The 25,868-nt window shown below is 44.7% G+C and overlaps 1 protein-coding gene across 1 annotated transcript; it reads right to left on the reverse strand.

The window, feature by feature from the left end:
• Nucleotides 1-22: 22 nt before the first annotated feature.
• On the reverse strand, nucleotides 23-25,513 carry LOC139538986 (ras-related protein Rap-2a-like). Its single transcript, XM_071341611.1, has 2 exons — nucleotides 24,334-25,513; nucleotides 23-2,696 (listed from the first exon to the last, which is right to left on the reverse strand). The coding sequence occupies exons 1-2, from the start codon at nucleotides 24,645-24,647 to the stop codon at nucleotides 2,459-2,461; spliced, it is 552 nt and encodes a 183-aa protein (XP_071197712.1). The 5' UTR covers nucleotides 24,648-25,513; the 3' UTR covers nucleotides 23-2,458.
• Nucleotides 25,514-25,868: the final 355 nt, after the last annotated feature.

Raw genomic sequence — 25,868 nt, forward strand, 5'->3', positions numbered from 1 at the left:
ACACAAAAACACAACCCCCATATAAACAAAGAAAGTAAAGTTTAATTCATCAAGCATTGTGCACTTGCTGGAGCTATCAACGTTGGGTTCTTGTAATTCACAAAGTGACTGTGCTATTTACAACTGGAGGTGCCATAGGAACAGAAACCATTTCCTTCCAAATAAATGTCTCTCTCCCAGAACACTTTAGAGAGAACCCGGCGATGGCGTAGAGTGCCTGTCACTCCAATAAGTAAACATAGAAATAGTGTCATTCACGCTGCAATGCATTGTGTTAAACACACTTTTATTGTTTAGGTGCTAAATGAAAGTGTCATTCATCCATTCATTTAGGGAGGGAGAAAGAGTAAATGGTGACATAAAAAAAGATCAAATGAGCAATGAAAATGGTAACCCAGGGAAGGTCTGGCTCCCCGTGGCCTACAACCATGTATAGTTGAGACAGTGTCCGGACCCAGATGTGTATGTGTCTGGTTTGTAAGTTTACACAGCCTATAATCATCTCAAACGATAAAGTAAGCTTTTTTTTGTTTACTAGCCATGCATACAGTTCACAGGAGGTTGGTGGCACGTTAATTGGGGAGGATGGGCTCGTGGTAATGGCTGGAACGGAATCAGTGGAATGATATCAAACACATAGTTTCCAGGTGTTTGATGCCATTCCATTTGCTCCGTTACAGCCATTATTAAAATGCTGTTCTCCCCTCAGCAGCCTCCACTCATACAGTTGACAGCAGTTCAGTCAGTGTCTTCATAGGAGCTGGCATTTTCCAGACAAAATATTTACACTACTGTTAAATAACAATTATAATTATCAACATCATCATCATTACTGTTACTACTATACATTTGAATACTCTGAATACTTAAAGAGGAGTGGGAAGTTGATAAAAACGTTGCGACCCATTTCATTGTGATACCCAATCAAAATAAAATTCAATGGAGAGGATGATGAGGGATGGCACCCATTCCTGAAAAGTAAACCGTTTCTAGAGTCTGTAGAGATATTCAAATACTGAAAGATGGAGTCCTCCTAGTCCCATCTGAATGAAACGGTTACAATATTCAGCAATCTGTTTTCAGAACTTTCTGAAACCAAAACAAATGACAGGATTATGTGACAGACACCTCTGCTCCACTTAATACAACACCTCCAAAAGGAGAAAGCAGGAAGCAAGACTGTCTTTTCCACCAGTTTTTTCCCCCTTCCTCAAAACAAATAAAAGAGAAAATTAAAAAGAGGCTCTTTCAAGTCACCTCTTTGATTCTGGCCTAGTGATGAGTACAAAACATCTCATTGGATAAAGGTAGGTAGACTTTCTCTTTTCCTGCACAGAGAAACCTAGTACACAAATCAATTACTCATCAATGTTTCAAACAAGTGGATCTGAGGGATTACCTCCTCTTGAGTCGGTGCAGTTGCTATCTTCTGCTCTGCTCTGTCAGTTAAAATGGAGAAAGAAGGCTCCAGATCGATGTGCTGAGAGAAACTGGGTCATATCAACAAAACTAAAACTGTTAAAGAAACATATTAATGATCGCAGAATAGCATAAAGAGTACACATCCTGTTCAGTTATGCCGACAGACGACTCAAGACAGAGAAAACAGGATAATATAAAGCGAGTGCACTTTTCTTTAGTCCTGTTTGTTTGTCAATTTCTCTTGAGGCAAATCCTTTGAATTCCTCATTTAATTCTATTAATTATGAACATATCATTATTATTAACTACATCATGACTGATTTTATGCACCAAAGAGTTCAATTCCACCACATTTCTACCATGAGTTTGTTAATCGTCGATGTTGTTGGTGTAAGTATTGTCCTCCTCTCTGTGAATCTTCCTGTATGCAGACTCCCTCTCTCCCCTGGCGTCACCCTAGGCCCTGGGGCTATGTTCTCTCTCCACTGGACACTAGCGTCGCCCTAGGCCCTGGGGGTACGTCCTCTCTCCCCTGGCGTCGCCCTAGGGCTATGTCCTCTCTCCCCTGGCGTCGCCCTAGGCCCTGGGGCTACGTCCTCTCTCTCCCCTGGCGTCGCCCTAGGCCCTGGTGCTATGTCCTCTCTCCCCTGGCGTCGCCCTAGGCCCTGGGGCTACGTCCTCTCTCTCCCCTGGCGTCGCCCTAGGCCCTGGGGCTACGTCCTCTCTCTCCCCTGGCGTCGCCCTAGGCCCTGGGGCTACGTCCTCTCTCTCCCCTGGCGTCGCCCTAGGCCCTGGGGGTACGTCCTCTCTCCCCTGGCGTCGCCCTAGGGCTATGTCCTCTCTCCCCTGGCGTCGCCCTAGGCCCTGGGGCTACGTCCTCTCTCTCCCCTGGCGTCGCCCTAGGCCCTGGGGCTATGTCCTCTCTCTCCCCTGGCGTCGCCCTAGGCCCTGGGGCTACGTCCTCTCTCTCCCCTGGCGTCGCCCTAGGCCCTGGGGCTATGTCCTTTCTCCCCTGGCGTCCCCCTAGGCCCTGGGGCTATTGTATATTGCAGGAGGAGCAGCATGGGTCATTCTTGTCTGGCTGGGCGGCGTAGTCCATCTGCCGAACAATCTCGGCAAACAGTTCGTCCACCATGGTTTTGCTCTTGGCCGAGGTCTCCATGAAGGGGCAGCCCCACTCCTCGGCCAGAGCCTGGCCCTCGCTGGCCGACACCTCCCTCTCACTCTCCAGGTCCACCTTGTTCCCCACCAGGATCACTGGGACCTTCTCGTACCTGCAGACGACACACACACAAACAGATGCAGAAAATGACCAGAAACCATCATGTGACATGAATACATGGTCAGTCACTGTCAAGGCAGATCAGAATGAGATGTGATTTGCTGAGATGTTGAACTAAGATATAGGGGTGCTGACTCGTTGCTCAGCCTTTGTGTTTTCCTGTACCTGACATCCTCTCTGCACTCTCCTAAATAATAATTTAATAGGCATAATGAAAGCTTCTCTGCTGCCACATCATGTTGACAATAAATCATCGAAACCATAAATAATTACATTAAATCCGTGTGGCACATTTTCCTGAAATATATAATCTAAAAGGCCTGACAAATTCAGTTCTGAGACGTGTCTTGCTGAGAAAGAAATCTATACCGCCAACATACTATATTACTATCAATGACAACTCAAGTACTTAACCAGCCTAGCAGTCAACAGGAAGTGGGCAAAATCACCCACAATCCCCTGGAGGCAGGAAGAGGCCATATTGGGCGAGTGCTGCCACTGAGGAAATGGGCTACTTGCACGAGTGCCAGAAAGACAAGTGTTACATCATATTCCTAATGAAGGACCTGAGGTCTTAATACTGGGGAGGCAGGGTAGCCTAGTGGTTAGAGTGTTGGAATAGGAACCGAAAGGTTGCAAGTTCAAATCCCCGAGCTGACAAGGTACAAATCTGTCGTTCTTCCCATGAACAGGCAGTTAAGCCACTGTTCCTAGGCCGTCATTGAAAATAAGAATTTGTTCTTAACTGACTTGCCTGGTAAAAAAATACTAACACTCTAAATAAAGAGTACCACAAACATTTACTGAACATGATTCAAAATCTTATTGATCAACACAAATAAATTGGTTATATTGACAGCATTTCAGTTAATTGGAGACATGTTGGGAGGAGCTACTGATATGAATTAGGCAGCTCTATTTTGGACACATCACAGAGAATAAAGGCTCTGCTTTTATTCTTTATCTGTAAGTAGCTCTCTCACTAGTTATAATATGAACCAGAACACACCGCTATGAACACTACTCTTCTCATGTTATTGAGCACAAACATCCCAGGAGAATCATGCTCCCAGACACCTTCATTAGACTTTTCAGAGGTTAGCCTCTCTGGACTGTCGGACCACCATTTTATTACGTTTGCAATCGCAACAAATAATCTGCTCAGACCCCAACCAAGGAGCATCAAAAGTCGTGCTATAAATTCTCAGACAACACAAAAATTCCTTGACGCCCTTCCAGACTCCTTCTGCCTACCCAAGGACGTCAGAGGACAAAAATCAGTTAACCACCTAACTGAGGAACTCAATTTAACCTTGCGCAATACCCTAGATGCAGTTGCACCCCTAAAAACGAAAAACATTTGTCATAAGAAACTAGCTCCCTGGTATACAGAAAATACCCGAGCTTTGAAGCAAGCTTCCAGAAAATTGGAACGGAAATGGCGCCACACCAAACTGGAAGTCTTCCGACTAGCTTGGAAAGACAGTACCGTGCAGTACCGAAGAGCCCTCACTGCTGCTCGATCATCCTACTTTTCCAACTTAATTGAGGAAAATAAGAACAATCCAAAATTTCTTTTTGATACTGTTGCAAAGCTAACTAAAAAGCAGCATTCCCCAAGAGAGGATGGCTTTCACTTCAGCAGTAATAAATTCATGAACTTCTTTGAGGAAAAAATCATGATCATTAGAAAGCAAATTACGGACTCCTCTTTAAATCTGCATATTCCTCCAGGGCTTAGCTGTCCTGGATCTGCACAGCTCTGCCAGGGCCTGGGATCGGGAGAGACACTTAAGTGTTTTAGTACTATATCTCTTGACACAATGATGAAAATAATCATGGCCTCTAAACCTTCAAGCTGCATACTGGATCCTATTCCTACTAAACTACTGAAAGAGCTGCTTCCTGTGCTTGGCCCTCCTATGTTGAACATAATAAACAGCTCTCTATCCACCGGATGTGTACCAAACTCACTAAAAGTGGCAGTAATAAAGCCTCTCTTGAAAAAGCCAAACCTTGACCCGGAAAATATAAAAAACTATCGGCCTATATCGAATCTTCCATTCCTCTCAATTTTTTTTGAAAAAGCTGTCGCGCAGCAACTCACTGCCTTCCTGAAGACAAACAATGTATACGAAATGCTTCAGTCTGGTTTTAGACCCCATCATAGCACTGAGACTGCACTTGTGAAGGTGGTAAATTACCTTTTAATGGCGTCAGACCGAGGCTCTGCATCTGTCCTCGTGCTACTAGACTGCCTTTGACACCATCGATCACCACATTCTTTTGGAAAGACTGGAAACCCAAATTGGTCTACACGGACAAGTTCTGGCCTGGTTTAGATCTTACCTGTCGGAAAGATATCAGTTTGTCTCTGTGAATGGTTTGTCCTCTGACAAATCAACTGTACATTTCGGTGTTCCACAAGGTTCCGTTTTAGGACCACTATTGTTTTCACTATATATTTTACCTCTTGGGGATGTTATTCGAAAACATAATGTTAACTTTCACTGCTATGCGGATGACACACAGCTGTACATTTCAATGAAACATGGTGAAGCCCCAAAATTGCCCTCGCTAGAAGCCTGTGTTTCAGACATAAGGAAGTGGATGGCTGCAAACTTTCTACTTTTAAACTCGGACAAAACAGAGATGCTTGTTCTAGGTCCCAAGAAACAAAGAGATCTTCTGTTAAATCTGACAATTAATCTTGATGGTTGTAAAGTCGTCTCAAATAAAACTGTGAAGGACCTCGGCGTTACTCTTGACCCTGATCTCTCTTTTGACGAACATATCAAGACTGTTTCAAGGACAGCTTTTTTCCATCTACGTAACATTGCAAAAATCAGAAATTTTCTGTCCAAAAATGATGCAGAAAAATGTATCCATGCATTTGTTACTTCTAGGTTAGACTACTGCAATGCTCTACTTTCCGGCTACCCGGATAAAGCACTAAATAAACTTCAGTTAGTGCTAAATACGGCTGCTAGAATCCTGACTAGAACCAAGAAATTTGATCATATTACTCCAGTGCTAGCTTCCCTACACTGGCTTCCTGTTAAGGCAAGGGCTGATTTCAAGGTTTTACTGTTAACCTATAAAGCGTTACATGGGCTTGCTCCTACCTATCTTTCCGAGTTGGTCCTGCCGTACATACCTATACGTACGCTACGGTCACAAGACGCAGGCCTCCTAATTGTCCATAGAATTTCTAAGCAAACAGCGGGAGGCAGGGCTTTCTCCTATAGATCTCCATTTTTATGGAACGGTCTGCCTACCCATGTGAGAGACGCAGACTCGGTCTCAACCTTTAAGTCTTTACTGAAGACTTATCTCTTCAGTAGGTCATATGATTGAGTGTAGTCTGGCCCAGGAGTGTGAAGGTGAACGGAAAGGCTCTGGAGCAACGAACCGCCCTTGCTGTCTCTGCCTGGCCGGTTCCCCTCTCTCCACTGGGATTCTCTGCCTTTAACCCTATTACAGGGGCTGAGTCACTGGCTTACTGGTGCTCTTTCATGCCGTCCCTGGGAGGGGTGCGTCACTTGAGTGGGTTGAGTTACTGACGTGATCTTCCTGTCTGGGTTGGCGCCCCCCCTTGGTTTGTGCTGTGGTGGAGATCTTTGTGGGCTATACTCGGCCTTGTCTCAGGATTGTAAGTTGGTGGTTGAAGATATCCCTCTAGTGGTGTGGGGGCTGTGCTTCGGCAAAGTGGGTGGGGTTATATCCTTCCTGTTTGGCCCTGTCCGGGGGTTTCATCTGATGGGGCCACAGTGTCTCCTGACCCCTCCTGTCTCAGCCTCCAGTATTTATGCTGCAGTAGTTTATGTGTCGGGGGGCTAGGGTCAGTTGGTTATACCTGGAGTACTTCTCCTATCTTATCCAGTGTCCTGTGTGAATTTAAGTATGCTCTCTCTAATTCTCTCGTTCTCTCTTTCTTTCTTCTCTCTCGGAGAACCTGAGCCCTAGGACCATACGTCACGGCAAACCGGGCATGATGACTCCTTGCTGTCCCCAGTCCGCCTGGCCTTGCTGCTATTCCAGTTTCAACTGTTCTGCCTGCGGTTATGGAACCCCTACCTGTCCCAGACCTGCTGTTTTCAACTCTTAATGATCGGCTATGAAAAGCCAACTGACATTTATTCCTGATTATTATTTGACCATGCTTGTCATTTATGAACATTTTGAAAATCTTGGCTCTCTCTAATTCTCTCCTCCTCTCTTTCTTTCTCTCTCTCGGAGGACCTGAGCCCTAGGACCATACGTCAGGACTACCGGGCATGATGACTCCTTGCTGTCCCCAGTCCACCTGGCCTTGCTGCTATTCCAGTTTCAACTGTTCTGCCTGCGGTTATGGAACCGCCACCTGTCCCAGACCTGCTATTTTGAACTCTTAATGATCGGCTATGAAAAGCCAACTGAAAATTATTCATGATTATTATTTGACCATGCTTGTCACTTATGAACATTTTGAACATCTTGGCATAGTTCTGTTATAATCTCCACCCGGCACAGCCAGAAGAGGACTGGCCACCCCTCATAGCCTGGTTCCTCTCTAGGTTTCTTCCTAGGTTTTGGCCTTTCTAGGGAGTTTTTCCTAGCCACTGTGCTTCTACACCTGCATTGCTTGCTGTTTGGGGTTTTAGGCTGGGTTTCTGTACAGCACTTCGAGATATTAGCTGATGTACGAAGGGCTATATAAAATAAACTTGATTTGATTTGATTTGTATGAAATATTAATTCCTCTAAATGATTTAACACTATGTGACAGAAAAACACTTGTCCTTGATTGCTATGGTAACAGGTACACAAGGAAATGCATAGTATTGGAGAGATTGAGAAAATCAGTGACTTTAGAGAGGAACGTGAGCTTCTTCTCACGAGGTCCACGGTCTGCAGGTTCCAGTGCTAAATAAACTTCAACTGGCAAAGAATAAGAAGCTCACTTTGATCTACTCCTGAATATATTAACCAGAATGAACCCTAATTTCCACTTTCCTCATTCTGTGGGCAAGCCAAGAACTACAGGGGTTAAAACAGCAGAGTTCAGGCGTCTGTGAGCTACTGTGTGTGGCTGTGACGCACAATACAGTCAGCCACCACACAGCGTTACAGAACGGCTGGAATACATTAACCTTTTGAACCCAAAATGTACAGTCCTTCGATTGTTCAAACAGCTGGAGACAGCATTACTAACTCCAACAAGTTATTGGAGGCCCCTGATTGGGCAACGTTGTTAGGAACACATTTTTGTGGCGACAGTAAAAACATGCAGTCCAACTATACACTCCCTCCCCATGATCACTGAGAGGGCCTAACCATAGTGCTGCTGAGAAGGTCTAACCATAGTGCTGAGGGTGTTAGATTGGAGGGCCTGACCAGGCCCTGCCTCTGTGGAGGTTGTGCCCGTTTAGAGAGAACCCACAGGGGGCACAGCGTTTAGGGTAATGGCAGTCCCCTCCACGGGCGGGCGTCTCTATTCCGAACAGGGCTGTGGTGGCGGCGCCATCTCTACCAGCCCCAACTCATATGGAGGCCTGTGGCCGTCGTCACATGACTTCAACTGCCTCACCACCTCGGATTACAGCCTGCTGTCCAAACACTCATTCATGGGAAGACATGCCCTGGACAGCCCAGGGAACAGCCCAGGGAACATGGACAACAGTGGTATGGAAGCGTGTGTTTATTCTAGAGCGTGTGTGTGTGTGTTTCTGTGTTTATGCAGAGGTAAGAGAAAAAGTAACACTATTTGGTAAAGGACTTGAGCCTGGCTCTGAGACTCACTGAGCTCTGATGGAAAATGATTTCAGACGAGCTTACAAACACAGCATCTCTCCCTGCTGCTATAGTCACAGCTGTCTGCTTCTCAGCACTCTATACTTCAAGGGGAACAACCCCAAACAACCCCAGATAATTATGGATGATGAGTTAGAGAGGAGCAGCCGGGACGGGAGAAAATAAGTAAAATGAAAACATATGCATCCATTAAAATAATGACAGATTTCAGAGGCTACCTAACGGTCTAACGGCAGAACAGCCACTCCACCATGCAGGAGAGCAGAACCAAAAAAATATTTATCATCTGGAGAAGGGCTATAAATATCTGTAATAACAGAGGGGAATCCTGCAATCCCAGGAGGTGTGTGAGGACGGCTGCCACGGATACCAAAGCCTCACAGAGACTTCGCACAATGGGCTCTCTGGGCCAGGCGCTGGGTGAAGGAAGGGAGGATGAGGGTGGACAGAAAAGGTCCAGGTTAGCTTATACTTATGCCCCTATTTTAGGTTTTGAGCCTGATGGGTCAACATTCTCCACTCTGAAGTCTTGAGCGGTAGTCTTCAACGTAGATACACGGCCGAGCATGCAAACACTCCACTCCCACTGTCTGTCAGTCTGACTGCATGTGGCTAAAGCACTGTCGCTGCAAAACACCCAGCGCAGCTCTCCCAGACACCCCTTATTTATAATGCAAGATGCATCAACTGATATAGTCCTGGGCCTAGCTGAGGGAGGCAGGGTGGGAGCTGCGTGGTGGTCTCTGGGCCCAGCCGCAGGGTTTATCAGGCCCTAGCTGAGACAAAGCCAGCCAGCCTGGCCTACATGGTGAAAGAGGGCCAGCAAGGTCCCTGCACAGTGAGATGGAGTTTGTCCTGAGTCTCCTGTACCTCAAGCTGGCTGTGTGTCTGTCTCAGTGAGTTCACACAATGGCGCCCAGCTGAGGTGAAGTGCATCTGACTGGAGATGAATCAGGGCAGGGGCACAAATGAGATCCACCACAGTCCAGGGGAGAGGGGATTCATTAAGGCTGATGAGATCCACCACAGTCCAGGGGAGAGGGGATTCATTAAGGCTGATGAGATCCACAACAGTCCAGGGGAGAGGGGATTCATTAAGGCTGATGAGATCCACCACAGTCCAGGGGAGAGGGGATTCATTAAGGCTGATGAGATCCACAACAGTCCAGGGGAGAGGGGATTCATTAAGGCTGATGAGATCCACCACAGTCCAGGGGAGAGGGGATTCATTAAGGCTGATGAGATCCACAACAGTCCAGGGGAGAGGGGATTCATTAAGGCTGATGAGATCCACCACAGTCCAGGGGAGAGGGGATTCATTAAGGCTGATGAGATCCACAACAGTCCAGGGGAGAGGGGATTCATTAAGGCTGATGAGATCCACCACAGTCCAGGGGAGAGGGGATTCATTAAGGCTGATGAGATCCACAACAGTCCAGGGGAGAGGGGATTCATTAAGGCTGATGAGATCCACCACAGTCCAGGGGAGAGGGGATTCATTAAGGCTGATGAGATCCACCACAGTCCAGGGGAGAGGGGATTCATTAAGGCTGATGAGATCCACCACAGTCCAGGGGAGAGGGGATTCATTAAGGCTGATGAGATCCACCACAGTCCAGGGGAGAGGGGATTCATTAACAAAGTCTAGTTTTGGCAAGTCGGTTAGGACATCTACTTTGTGCATGTCACAAGTCATTTTAGTTTATTATTTTATAAGTTAGTTATAAGTTATAAGTTATTTCACTTATAACTCACTGTATCACAATTCCAGTGGGTCAAACGTTCACATACACTAAGTTGACTGTGCCTTTAAACAGCTTGGAAAATTCCCGAAAATGATGTCACGGCTTTAGAAGCTTCTGATAGACTAATTGACATAATTTTTGTCAATTGGAGGTGTACCTGTTGATGTATTTCAAGGCCTACCTTCAAACTCAGTGCCTCTTTGCTTGACATCATGGGAAAATCAAAAGAAATCAGCCAAGACCTCCACAAGTCTGGTTCATCCTTGGGAGCAATTTCCAAATGCCCGAAGGTACCACGTTCATCTGTACAAACAATAGTACGCAAGTATTAACACCATGGGACCACGCAGCAGTCATACCGCTCAGGAAGGAGATGCGTTCTGTCTCCTAGAGATGAACGTACTTTGGTGTGAAAAGTGCAAATCAATCCCAGAACAACAGCAAATACCTTGTGAAGATGCTGGAGGAAACAGGTACAAAGTATCTATATCCACAGTAAAACGAGTCCTATATCGACATAACCTGAAAGGCCGCTCAGCAAGGAAGAAACCACTGGTCCAAAACCGCCATAAAAAAGCCAGACTATGGTTTGCAACTGCACATGGGGACACAGATCGTACTTTTTGGAGAAATGTCCTCTGGTCTGATGAAACAAAAATATAACTGTTTGGCCATAATGACCATCGTTATGTTTGGAGGAAAAAGGGGAGGCTTGCAAGTCGAAGAACACCATCCCAACCGTGAAGCACGGGGGTGGCAGCATCATGTTGTGGGGGTGCTTTGCTGCAGGAGGGACTGGTGCACTTCACAAAATAGATGGCATCATGAGGCAGGAAAATTATGTGGATATATTGAAGCAACATCACAAGACATCAGTCAGGAAGTTAAAATTTGGTCGCAAATGGGTCTTCCAAATGGACAATGACCCCAAGCATACTTCCAAAGTAGTGGCAAAATGGCTTAAGGACAACAAAGTCAAGGTATTGGAGTTGTCATCACAAATTCCTGACCCTAATCCTATAGAAAACTTGAGGGCAGAAATGAAAAAGCGTGTGCGAGCAAGGAGACCTAGAAACCTGACTCAGTTACACCAGCTCTGTCAGGAGGAATGGGCCAAAATTCACCCAACATATTTTGGGAAGCTTGTGGAAGGCTACCTGAAACGTTTGACCCAAGTTAAACAATTTAAAGACAATGCTACCAAATACTAATTGAGTGTATGTAAACTTCTGACCCACTGGGAATGTGATGAAATAAATCACTCTACTATTATTCTGACATCTCACATTCTTAAAATAAAGTGGTGATCCTAACTGAACTAAGACAGGGTATTTTTACTAGGATTAAATATCAGGAATTGTGAAAAACTGGCTAAGGTGTATGTAACCTTCTGACTTCAACTGTATATACTGACTGCAGCTCTAAGGCTGATTTGTTGCTCTTCTCAGAAGACAAAAACACACCCACATTGGGGCACCTCACAGTCATGGTTTCTTATTGGACGTTCTGTGACATTTTTGAATAATTTGCTAAATCAAAAAGGGCAGGAAAGAAACCAAACACTTACAAATTACATAACATATCTGAATTAATCAACTTCACCAAATCTGAAATAAATACTGACTGTGTTTAATTTGAAATGTGTTCTACTTTCCCCCCATGCTAGATGAAAATATGGGAGAGGAGGAGTACAGTAGCTAAGATTAGATGGGTCTAATTTCTGGGTTTTATAAATAGAAACTGTGGCTTGGAGTGACACAGTTAGTAGGTTTCACCCTCTCTCCCCTGATCTCTGGTTCCACATAAAGATGACAGTGTCTCCTGACCCCTCCTGTCTCAGCATCCAGTATTTATGCTGCAGTAGTTTGTGTCGGGGGGCTAGGGTCAGTTTGTTATATCTGGAGTACTTCTTCTGTCTTATCCGGTGTCCTGTGTGAATTTAAGTATGCTCTCTCTAATTCTCTTTCTTTCTCTCTCTCGGAGGACCTGAGCCCTAGGACCATGCCTCAGGACTATCTGGCATGATGACTCCTTGCTGTCCCCAGTCCACCTGGCAGTGCTGCTGCTCCAGTTTCAACTGTTCAGCCTGCGGCTATGGAACCCTGACCTGTTCACCGGACGTGCTACCTGTCCCAGACCTGCTGTTTTCAACTCTCTACAGACAGCAGGAGCGGTAGAGATACTCTTAATGATCGGCTATGAAAAGCCAACTGACATTTACTCCTGAGGTGCTGACTTGCTGCACCCTCGAAAACTACTGTGATTATTATTATTTGACCATGCTGGTAATTTATGAACATTTGAACATCTTGGCCATGTTCTGTTATAATCTCCACCCGGCACAGCCAGAAGAGGACTGGCCACCCCTCATAGCCTGGTTCCTCTCTAGGTTTCTTCCTAGGTTTTGGCATTTCTAGGGAGTTTTTCCTAGCCACCGTGCTTCTACACCTGCATTTCTTGCTGTTTGGGGTTTTAGGCTGGGTTTCTGTACAGCACTTTGAGATATCAGCTGATGTAAGAAGGGCTATATAAATCAATTGGATTTTCATTTGACAGTGGCACACACAATGGAGCATGAACCTATACACATTATCAAAATAATAATGAAGTAAATAAAAGTATAGATAACCTTCGGTAACTGTAAATTGTCACCAATAAAACGTAGAAATGCAGCAAACACATGACGTTTTATCTGGTAACACGTCGTAGGCATACCACTTCATTTAAGGATACATAGAAATGTGATGCATTTGTGACATAAAACAACAAAATAAAATAAAAAGTGCGCTTGAGGCTGCATGTTTCTCTGTTTGTAATTGTTATTTTCTCTCCCGCTCAGTCATCTTCAACAATACCAGTAAAAGCGTCAAATATTACTGTCTCTCTCAACAACAGTACAATCACTTATATCGCCACTACTATTAAACTGCTTGGCTGACAATGCAAACTATGTCATTATTTTCTATTGCCTTGCCCTTTTCGCTTGTGACTGAACTTCAATCATCTCTGAGTAGCTCTGTTTGTGTGACGCTGAAGCCAGGCTTAGAAGAATAGACAAGTAGTTCCCTGCATCAGTTCTTAGAAAAAGGTTCAACTTGATCTGGGTGAAACAAATGTGTGGGTGGTCTTGACAGGGGTAACATTGACAGGGTTATAGAAATTCACATGAAACCGATGAATCTGTGTTTTTTTTTTTTTACAAGTTGACATTTTATCAAATAGGATATTCCTCCATCTAATCACACAGGTGTTATGGCCACCCCTCAGAGCCTGGTGTCTTCCTAGGTTCCTGCCTTTCTAGAAAGTTTTTCCTGGCCACTGTGCTTCTACATCTGCATTGCTTGCTGTTTGGGGCCTTTGTGGTTTTAGGCTGGGTTTCTGGATAAGCACTTTGTGACAACTGCTGATGTAAAAAGGGCTTTATAAATACATTTGATTGATTGCTATAGAAATATCCAGCTAGCAGGAGATAATTCATGGCATGTTAGTAATGTGAATAAATGCTGGTTAATAAGTGATCAGCAGAAACGGGCAGCCACTACCATCATGGGACTTTTACTAATAGTGTTATTCTCTGTTACAGCATTCAACACACTGAGACAAGGGCTTGACAATAACAAAGATACAGGCCAAAGTAATACACCTGAATGCTGTGCTAAGAGAAATTAGGACTATTGGAAAACCATATAGCCATGATCATTTTAACTAATCGACACATGGCAAACTCTGTTGACTTGATTGGTATATTCTTTAGTTGTAGATCACTGCGACATAGGGCGAGTCCTGCCTTCAACCTTCTGTGGTCTCATTCTGACCCTGTCACCATAACAACCTAAGTCCTCTGGCTGACAATGGCAAGAAGTACAACATTACCCAGAAGGGAAATCATCCCTGTCCCTCCTCCATTTCCATGCGCTCCATCTGTGTCACCCGTCAGCTGGTATAACCTGTGCATAGCTAACTGTTGCTGGGGAGTGATGATCCCCCAGCAGGCATAGGGAAGGAGCTAATCATCTGGCCACATGACCTCTGTTAATGGTGCTCTGTGCCACTGACGGGCGCCAAACACTGATACGCGCTGACAGGGCTCGGGACTGGCGCGGCACACACCAGCGCCTCCGACTAGGCAGGCGGCGGTGACGGCTCCTGTGTGAGACAGTGACGAGGACAGGAGAGGCTAAGTGAACAGCAGTGACAGCTGCATAATCCCCAGTGCAGCGTGGAGCCTTGGAGGACAGACATGGGGCCTCCTTGGCCACGTGGTCGTGAGGAGATGTCAGGACTGCCGGCTGGGCTGTGCACTAAAGCCCCACTCTACTTTCACCCCTCTGTACGTTGGGAGGGTGTGGTGACATCCAGCAGTGCCCAGAACGTATTTTAATATCCTCTACACTGATATTATTACACTCCTATGTTATACTCTATATATAGACTGATTACTCCAGCGCTTCCCAAAGTTGGTCCTCGGGAACCCCAAAAGGGTGCACCTTTTTTTTATTTTCCCTATACTACGCAGCCGATTCAAATGATAAAAGCTTGATGATTAGTTGATTATTTTAAATCAGCTGTGTAGTGCTAGGGCAAAAAAACAACAGTGCACCCCTTGGAGTCCGGGGAGGACAGTTTGAGAAAAGCTGGATGACTAGGAATCATTCAACTACACTATTTGACAGCCTACTCTTCCATTACAATATGATGGTAAATGAATTGGCTAACGATTCAGACAAGAGGTTGAGTCATTTCCTGATCTACTACTAGGATCAGAATGTAATCAGTGTTTCCATGTGCAGTCATTTAGCTGTTCGCTATGCGCCACAGCAAAATCCTTGCCGCCACGGCCCCCAAAAAATATGGAACATGAACATATTTCTGCTGAGGTTCACTCTCCCCACATGAGAATACGATAAGTTGCCAAGTGTACTTTCCTTGGAAAGCTCACACGAAAATGGCTAACATAGGCCTAACCGGGTAAATAAAAAGGTTACGAAAAGAGAATAGGCTACAACGACACCGTGAAATCCCCAGTTTGAAGGACAACAACACGGTAAATTAGATGATTACACAGCCTGCACAAAGTGCTGGAACAGTCCACATTTACTTTTCCTCTGCAAATGAATAGAATAATATGACAACCCCATAGTAGAATAGTTTGTCTATTTACCTAGTCGGCTTGTTGTGTGTTCTATGCAAGATAAATTGCAAGTGCAATCGGGAGAAAATTCACAGAATATAATACAGGTTGCATTTATTCAGGAGGCTGCTCAAGCTGTTACCATCCGCACTGGTTTACACTTTATACAGCCTGAGTATGGTCTAATTAACTAAATTAATGCAACCATTTACTGATAATTAACTGAATTATCGAAAACAAATAGACCTAACTGCTTGCACTTCGTGCAGGCTGTGTAACCATCTACCGTGTTGTCCTTCCAAACTGGGGATTTCAGTGTCGTTCCTCGGTGCCTATTCTCTATTCGTAACCTTTCTTTTTATTTATCCGGTTAGGCCTAAATTAGCCATTTTCGTGTGAGCTTTCCAGGGAAAGTAAATTTGGCAATTTCTCGTATTCTCATGTGGGGAGAGTGAACCTCAACTCTGCGCGTTGACAAATTAGCATTTCTGCAAGGAGGCCCCATGTCTGTCCTCCAAGGCTCCTCACCACACAAATAAGGGAACGTTCCCTGCTCCAGACTCAATGCGTGGGTGGCTGGTAGCCTTGTCTGCCTAGCGGAAAGAGCGTTGGGCCAGTAACTGAAAGGTTGATGATTAGAATCCGAGCTTACTAGGTGAAAAATCTGTCGATGTTCCCTTGAGCAAGGCACCTAATCCTAATTGCTCCTGGTAAATCGCTCTGGATAAGAGCGTATGCTTAAAATACAAAATAATGCTAATGGACACAACAAGCACCTAGGTTTTTTAAATGTGTATTATCTTGATTTAAAATGTTCCCGAACCGCAATGTAATTGTTCTGAACAGCGAGCAGACCCACGGGTTGAAAGAATGTTTTCATTCTACCCGCCAGCTGATTTTTTTGCGACTCACCTGCAGGGAAATGTGGATATAGGACGCGATGCAGGACTTCACTAATTATTAGCGCAATAGGATAAATGTAGATTCAGCCTATTTATTTATAGCCACTATGCTGTATCCGTTACACAGAACCCAAACCGCGTGCGCCATCGTGCATAAATATATTTTGTCCCCCTACACCAAACGCGATCACGACATGCAGGTTAAAATACCAAAACAAACTCTGAACCAATTACATTAATTTGGGGACAGGTCGAAAAGCATTAAACATTTATGGCAATTTAGCTAGTTAGCTTGCACTTGCTAGCTAATATTTCCTATTTGGCTAGCTTGCTGTTACTAGCTAATTTGTCCTGGGATATAAACATTGAGTTGTTATTATACCTGAAATGCACAAGGTCCTCTACTCCTACAATTAATCCACACATAAAATGGTCAACCGGATCGTTTCTAGTCATCTCTACTCCTTCCAAGCTTTTTCATCTTTGAAATTATATGGTGATTGGCATCTACACTTTCATAGTATTACCACGACAACAGGCAAAACATTTCGTCTTTCAATCACCCACGTGGGTATAACCAATGAGGAGATGGGAGAGGCAGGACTTGCAGCGGGATCTGCGCCAGAAATAGGAATGACTTCTATTTTAGCCCGTGGCAATGCAGACGCTCGTTGGCTCGCACGAGCAGTGTGGGTGCAATAATTGAATAACACAGATTTCTAAATTTATTTTGCAATGCTCTCGCACGCGTTGCGAGCGGTGTGGTCAGCCTATTAGGCTACAGGTGATAACGCTTACTGCTAATAGGATAGCCTACCTGATAATATGGACCAAAATGTACAAATCATTTAAACAAATCATTTTACCAACATGTTATTTTGCTCATTTCTGCAGGTGGAAATTATATTTTAGATGGTGTCAGTATGATTGTATTTTCACCCATTTTGTAGTAGAATGTCATTTTATGTCCCTAAACAAAGTGGACAGTCAACACCATCTGTGGATATGATGCTCATCTTTGTAGTGGTGCCGTCATCCGAGGCAACCATGGGAACAGCTAAGGGGGGTCATGGTCTGGACGCCCCAGCACAGAGAATCCCCAACGTAACCTCTACTGTGTAAACATTCACTGTAAACACACTGTTCAACTCCAGAGAACATGGTTCCCATGCTCTTCTCTTCAAACAAACACTGTTTCACTGCTTAAGACGGGAGAGAGCTGCATGTTAGACAAGGGTCACCACAATCTCAGCGATACTCTATCCCACCAACCCTAAAGATTCAGATCAACTTTATTATCCCACCAGGTGGAAATTCATTTGGTCATGTGCTTAAAAAGACAGTACATAAAACATGAAAACACAGAAACTACACAAAATAATGAATTCAAAGTGCTATAGCTACACATGTACAGTGAAAGTGCAATATGCTGTATACTCGAGGGACCAACAGACTAAAAGAGACCGTATATCTATCTGTTTTCATTTTATTTTGTCTGGCTGCTGCTGTGACTGAATTTTGAGGGAAGGGGATGATTACTGTCCTGTAAAATGCTTTCAAGTTCTAGGAGGATGAGTTATGTGTACAGATAGCTGGCTGATTCTTGATCTATACCAATTATCCTTCCTGCAGTCTTAATCAAGCGCTGAAGCTTGACTTGGTCTTGCACTCACATGTTCCCGAACACGCATATCAGACCAAAGGACAGCACTCTGCAGGACAGATTTATATAACATATCAGACCAAAGGACAGCACTCTGCAGGACAGATTTATAGAACATTTGTAAAATATGGCGATCAACATGTAAATGGTTCAGTTTGCATAAAAAATTACATTCTATGTTGCAATTTCTTTATCTATGCAAAGTCACAGTCATTGAATTTCAGTTTGTCTATTTCGATTCCCAGGTACTTACATGTGGTCACTCTATTGACTGATTCCCCATTGATCTTCGCAGGGATAGTGGAGTTTTGTTCCTTCTCAAATCCATATCCATCTATTTTGTTTTCTTAACGTTTATTTCAAGAAAGTTATCTGCACACCACTGGAAGAATTTTGCAGTTTCTCTGTCAAAACCTTGAAGAGAGGCTTGGTCTGGATGGAGGAAACGTTTCTCTGTCAAAACCTTGAAGAGAGGCTTGGTCTGGGTGGAGGAAACATTTCTCTGTCAAAACCTTGAAGAGAGGCTTGGTCTGGGTGGAGGAAATGTTTCTCTGTCAAAACCTTGAAGAGAGGCTTGGTCTGGGTGGAGGAAACATTTCTCTGTCAAAACCTTGAAGAGAGGCTTGGTCTGGGTGGAGGAAACGTTTCTCTGTCAAAACCTTGAAGAGAGGCTTGGTCTGGGTGGAGGAAACATTTCTCTGTCAAAACCTTGAAGAGAGGCTTGGTCTGGGTGGAGGAAACATTTCTCTGTCAAAACCTTGAAGAGAGGCTTGGTCTGGGTGGAGGTAACCCACAACAGCGGTGTCAACCTTGAGGGGCTCCCGTATTCACCGTTCTAGATGTAGAGATGGCGGAGTTAAACTTCACTTGTTGAGTACGGTTCACAAGGAAACTATTAATCCACTTGGTCAGTAGAGAGTTGACACCCAAATTCACCAGCTTATCCACCAGTGGGCGGGGTTGGATGGTGTTGAACGCGCTACTGAAGTCAATGAATACAATTTTCACTAGGCTATTTGCCTTTTCTAAATGTTGGAAGATATTGACCAGCATGACCACTAACGCATCATCAACACCCCTGGAGGCACAGTAGGCCAATTGGTTTGAGTCTAATTGGAATGAGAGACCAGACAGAATTCGTTTTTAGAATGATTTTTTTCACTACATTTCATAAGTACAGATGTCACGGCTACAGGGCGTAAACACATAGGACATAGGATGATCTGCAAAATAGAAATACTGTATGTCCTCGCTACACTTTACTGTTGTTATACCTGTGTAATAACACTACAATTACCCCAGTAACAACATTGTGTTACCATTTTGTAGTTGCTTAACAGAGTAGAACAGAGGTGTTACATAATTATAAGGTAATTACAAAGTCATAACATGTTGTTGATTCATTTATGATTACAGTGTGACTACACACTGTATATGGGCAACTGTCATGCAAAGGGTTGGTTTTTTGTCCATAAATGGGCATTGCCTTTGTTCCTGTGGGGCTGTGATGGGGTATTGGTGTGTCTTACAGTGGAATAATAAGTAGCCTGGATGCCTTAGGAAAGTGCAACCAGACTTGAGGAGAGACTCTGAGACAGTCCTTGGGTGTGTGTCTGACTCCACAAACTGCTGGCCCACACCTGATGCACGCACGCACGCACGCACGCACGCACGCACACACACACACTAGGGGATGATTCCCCGCCAGCCAGGCAGGCTCCCTCCCCTCACATATCTCTCCCTGTACTCACCTCTTTATGGGGAAACATGCTGACCTCATTCTTTCATCTAGTCAGGACAGGAATTGATGTGAATGGTTTTAAATGCAATTCAAACTCAGCGCGATCGTGAGCTTACTGAAAACAAAACAAACGCCAAGATATCCAGGAAGACTAACTCATAAATTGGTCATGGCAATTGTGACAGTAAATATTGGAGAAGGCAATTTCAGCTCCAGATAATGATATTTCGGAGTAATCAGATTACTTGAGACCACGTTGTTCATATGCAAAGACTGAGGGGACTGTAACATGCCAATGGTAGGGTGCCAATGAAAAGTTGAGGAGTAATTTAGTAGTTGTGTGTTGTTATGTTAGGTCACACAAAACCACAATAAGCACAGCCATTTTTCCAGCGAAAGATAGCAGTCACAAAAAGCAGAAATGTAGCTAAAATTAATCACTAACCTTTGATGATCTTCATCAGATGACACTCATGGGACTTCATGTTACACAATACATGCATGTTTTGTTTGATAAAGTTCATATTTCTATAAAAAAATCTGAGTTTACATTGGCACGTTACATTCACTAGTTCCAAAAACATCCAGTGATAGTGCATAGCCACATCGTTTCAACAGAAATACTCATCATAAATGTAGATGATAATACAAGTTATACACATGGAATTATAGATATACCTCTCCTTAATGCAACCGCTGTGTCAGATTTCAAAAAAACTTTACGGAAAAAGCAAACCATGCAATATTCTGAGACGGAGCTCAGAACAAGAGTCAAATTAGCCGCCATGTTGGAGTCAACAGAAACCAGAAATTACATGATAAATATTCCCTTACCTTTGATGATCTTCATCACAATGCACTCCCAGGAATCCCAGGTCCACAATAAATGCTTGATTTGTTCGATAATATCCGTTATTTATGTCCAATTAGCTACTTTGGTTAGCGCGTTTGTTAAACAATTCCAAAGTCACAAAGCGCGTTCACTAAAACGTGACGAAATGTCCAAAAGTTCCGTAACAGTCAGTAGAAACATGTCAAACGATGTATTGAATCAATTTTTAGAATGTTGTTAGCATACATCTTGAATAACGTTCAAACCGGAGAATTACATTGACTTCAGTTGAGCGATGGAATGGAGCTGCCTCTCACGTGAACGCGCATGGTCAAAGCGTGGTCACCTCATGTAAGTGATTACTCATTCCTGTCTCATTCGGTCCCCCTTCACAGTAGAGTCATCAGACAAAGTTCTATTGACTGTTGACATCTAATGGAAGCCGTAGGAAGTGAAAACTCATCCATATCTCGCTGTAATTTCAATAGGAGCTTGGTTGAAAATCTACCAGCCTCAGAAAAAATCCAAACAGGAAGTGGAACCTTTGAATTATGTCTGTTATACTCACAGACATACTTCAAACAGTTTTAGAAACTTCAGAGTGTTTTCTATCCAATACTAATAATAATATGCATATATTAGCAACTATGACTGAGGAGCAGGCCGTTTACTCTGGGCACGTCTGTGCACCTTTCATACAAGCTACTCAATACTGCCCTTGCAGCCATAAGAAGTTAATCTAGTTCTCCATTGAAAGGCTTCTCGGTGGGCAGAGAGCCTCGTCTCTTTGTAGCTCATCAGACTCCTCCATTGAGAGGCTTCTCGGTGGGCAGAGAGCCTCGTCTCTTTGTAGCTCATCAGACTCCTCCATTGAGAGGCTTCTCGGTGGGCAGAGAGCCTCGTCTCGTGTGTAGCTCATCAGACTCCTCCATTGAGAGGCTTCTCGGTGGGCAGAGAGCCTCGTCTCTTTGTAGCTCATCAGACTCCTCCATTGAGAGGCTTCTCGGTGGGCAGAGAGCCTCGTCTCTTTGTAGCTCATCAGACTCCTCCATTGAGAGGCTTCTCGGTGGGCAGAGAGCCTCGTCTCTTTGTAGCTCATCAGACTCCTCCATTGAGAGGCTTCTCGGTGGGCAGAGAGCCTCGTCTCGTGTGTAGCTCATCAGACTCCTCCATTGAGAGGCTTCTCGGTGGGCAGAGAGCCTCGTCTCTTTGTAGCTCATCAGACTCCTCCATTGAGAGGCTTCTCGGTGGGCAGAGAGCCTCGTCTCTTGTAGCTCATCAGACTCCTCCATTGAGAGGCTTCTCGGTGGGCAGAGAGCCTCGTCTCTTTGTAGCTCATCAGACTCCTCCATTGAGAGGCTTCTCGGTGGGCAGAGAGCCTCGTCTCTTGTAGCTCATCAGACTCCTTCATTGAGAGGCTTCTCGGTGGGCAGAAAGCCTCGTCTCTTTGTAGCTCATCAGACTCCTCCATTGAGAGGCTTCTCGGTGGGCAGAGAGCCTCGTCTCTTGTAGCTCATCAGACTCCTCCATTGAGAGGCTTCTCGGTGGGCAGAGAGCCTCGTCTCTTTGTAGCTCATCAGACTCCTCCATTGAGAGGCTTCTCGATGGGCAGAGAGCCTCGTCTCGTGTGTAGCTCATCAGACTCCTCCATTGAGAGGCTTCTCGGTGGGCAGAGAGCCTCGTCTCTTTGTAGCTCATCAGACTCCTCCATTGAGAGGCTTCTCGGTGGGCAGAGAGCCTCGTCTCTTTGTAGCTCATCAGACTCCTCCATTGAGAGGCTTCTCGGTGGGCAGAGAGCCTCGTCTCTTTGTAGCTCATCAGACTCCTCCATTGAGAGGCTTCTCGGTGGGCAGAGAGCCTCGTCTCGTGTGTAGCTCATCAGACTCCTCCATTGAGAGGCTTCTCGGTGGGCAGAGAGCCTCGTCTCTTTGTAGCTCATCAGACTCCTCCATTGAGAGGCTTCTCGGTGGGCAGAGAGCCTCGTCTCTTGTAGCTCATCAGACTCCTCCATTGAGAGGCTTCTCGGTGGGCAGAGAGCCTCGTCTCTTTGTAGCTCATCAGACTCCTCCATTGAGAGGCTTCTCGGTGGGCAGAGAGCCTCGTCTCTTGTAGCTCATCAGACTCCTCCATTGAGAGGCTTCTCGGTGGGCAGAAAGCCTCGTCTCTTTTGTAGCTCATCAGACTCCTCCATTGAGAGGCTTCTCGGTGGGCAGAGAGCCTCGTCTCTTGTAGCTCATCAGACTCCTCCATTGAGAGGCTTCTCGGTGGGCAGAAAGCCTCGTCTCAAGGTAGGTCATCAGACTCCCTCCGTTCACCCTGTCAGATACACTGACACCTACAATGGGTGATGCACCCAGCGCCACAGCTCAGTGCAGGCTGAATCCCCACTTCACACCAACTCTAGAAGAGGGAAACACCAACATGTGAATGTAGCCCAGGTTTGACGATACTATGGCATTCATATGGTGAGTGCATTTGTATAAGGTTTTAACCAGGTCTTGAGAGTGGATGACTCATTTCTTGTGTGACTGTAAGTCTGCCACAAATTAGGCCACTGCACACTCTGCCTTTATGAATTACTTTGCTAAGCTAAGGGATAACCGAGTCGTATATATAGCATGTCTCATTATTGTAGCATGATTATAAACATGTAAGGACAATGTAAGGACAATACATGCGGACACTAAAGATGGCCTGGAGCACCCATATAATGACAGTGCTGATCAGTGCTTTTCACACGCATGAGTCCTGCCTGAGTCCTGCCTGTTTCGTTCCTTCCAAACAGATTGCGTCACTAATTATAAACATAACTTCCTCTCTTCAGAAACAGGCCCAGTGTGATCCTCCAAACGTTGTGACTCTTGCCATTTTGAGGGTCTGTTAGAATCAGGCCTCTGTCTCTCTCTGCAGAGCCACTGGAGCTGTGACTCCTGGGTATTCCAACTGTCTATTTCACTGGGGTTGCAGCATCCAGGCTCATCCAGCATACAGTTTTATGGACAGCCCATCAAACACACAGAGCAGACCTGCATTTGAGGTAGCCAGTCAGACAGACAGACAGAAAGCCCGCCAGTCAGACACTATCTCCACTGTAATAAGTGCAGGGGAAACTGGTCTCAGATCTACTGATGGCCAGGGCCTGGTGTAGTTCAGTAGTACAGTAAAGTCTAACAGAGGAGAAATAACAGCATGGCCTTACTAAAATGGCTGTAGAGCTATAGGGGAAAAATAGAAGATGCCCAACCATATGCCTCCTACCATACAATATAAGACACAGACATGTCGTAAAAACTATGCTAAATAGGCTATATCATTTATATTGTTGAAGAACCCGGTTGAACTGCCTTCAGAGAGATAGGCTAGTGTTGTATGATACAGCACCACATGAAGAGATTACCCACTGGGCACATACTGGTTGAAACAATGCTGTTTCCACATCATTTCAATGAAATTTCGTTGAACCAACGTAGAATAGACGTTCAATTGACGTCTGTGCCCAATGGGTTTGCAGCAGTAGGCTAAACCATGCTTCAATAGGCCAGAGTAGGCAGTGGTTCTGCGTGTTGTATCATCAAAGGCCACATCCTCAAAAGTAGTGTCATTGTTGTGTCTACTCTGCACAAAGGTGCTCCTTCATAGATTGTGTAGTACCATTTGAGATATTAATGATGTTTTCTGTCAATGTGACAGATGAGTTGTCGGCTATCAGTGGGAAAATACAACCAGGCATTATCATTCATTTACATCTATGCATGTTTACAATGAGAAATAGGCCTACTGTAGGCCTTCCATATTACATGAATTTGATCCAAAACCACCCACCTTTTCACTCTGATGATCTGGTCCCTCATTGGTTTGATGTCTTGGAAGCTCTGCTGGTTGACAAGACTGTAGACCAGTATGAAGCCTTGGCCATTTTTTATGTAAAGGTCCCGCATGGATGCGAACTGTTCAGTACCAGCAGTGTCAAGAATCTCCAGAACAGAGGGTGAGGAATCCACCTCGATTTCTTTGCGGTAAAAATCCTCTATGGTCGGGTCGTATTTCTCAATAAAAGTCCCGGTGACAAACTGAACAGTGAGGGCGGATTTCCCGACCCCACCGCTGCCAAGGACCACCACTTTGTACTCGCGCATTGCTCCCTTGTTAGTTGATGATTTCAAGAGATTGTCGAAAGCTATCACTCTCCGCGAGACAGAGTAGAATATCCCCGCGCAAATGGCATTTATTCGTGTTCCATTTTGAACGGATATAAAAAATATTGCCTTCCTTACCACCGTTCAGCAATGGCAAATACAAAAGCAGAGCACAAAGCCTTGCTGACCGAAGATGGATTTCATTGTAGAAATTCCCCCAGGCATTCCAGACATGACAATTTGCATCCAAACTATTGCAACTTCAAAATGTGCATTACAAGCTATCAAAACGCGGGACAATGTGAAACGTGCGGTTTTTCATCTGCTTCGCTTACCATTCTATGGATCATAAATACAAAACTTGCTCCAGCGAAGACATTGGAGAAAAAACAGGACGGCTCCTGATGATGGATTCTGCAAGAAGACTGTCGCGTATTAACTCAACAAATGTTGATAAATAAATCCTATTTTAAAAGTTAATAATACAAGCGTTCTTCTTTGATTATTTTCACCATCTCTTCCCGTTCCTTATGCGCTCACCAATACAATCCTGGCCGCCATACTCTCGGGTGGAGACCCACCGCCGCCGCGTAACCAACCAGTCTTCTCTCGGCTTCCGTACCAACGAAAAGGAAACGGGTCTTCGCCACTAGAAATATGTACCAAGAGCCCAATGGCTACCTTTATTTGCTGTAAACCTCACTCATGGCTATCTGAATGCCACACGGAAACGGCCAGTAAAATTCAAGGACTGTATTTCCGTTCATGTGTTCAATTTCTCATCATTCGGTAGCCAAGTGACATCCTCGGGGCGCTCATCCAATCACAGAAGCAGCTTGAGGATGTATATCCAAGACAAGGATTGTGCGCCTGGATGCTGTTGCGATGGTAACGCTACCAGCCGTGTACATGCATCGAAAAAGTAGCTGCGTTTCAAACAAACAGCAGTACAATGTGAAAGTGGAGGCTAGCAAAATACCATCTTGGACTAGACTGTATAGAGGACTATAAATAACTAGACAGTAGGATGTGGATGCATTTGGATAAGTCAATGTCTTTGCAATATCTGCAAAGTTGTGTTATCAGATGCATATGTGCATAGACAGACTATTCGATACAAATGGCAACAATTTAGCATATTCATCCAAAAATACCCAACAATTCATGTGTTTTTGTCATAGGAAATGGGATAAGACTAATAAACCTAACATGTACATTGAA

This window comes from Salvelinus alpinus, chromosome 14 (genome assembly GCF_045679555.1).
Source record: "Salvelinus alpinus chromosome 14, SLU_Salpinus.1, whole genome shotgun sequence".
NCBI classification, from domain to species: Eukaryota; Metazoa; Chordata; class Actinopteri; order Salmoniformes; family Salmonidae; genus Salvelinus; species Salvelinus alpinus.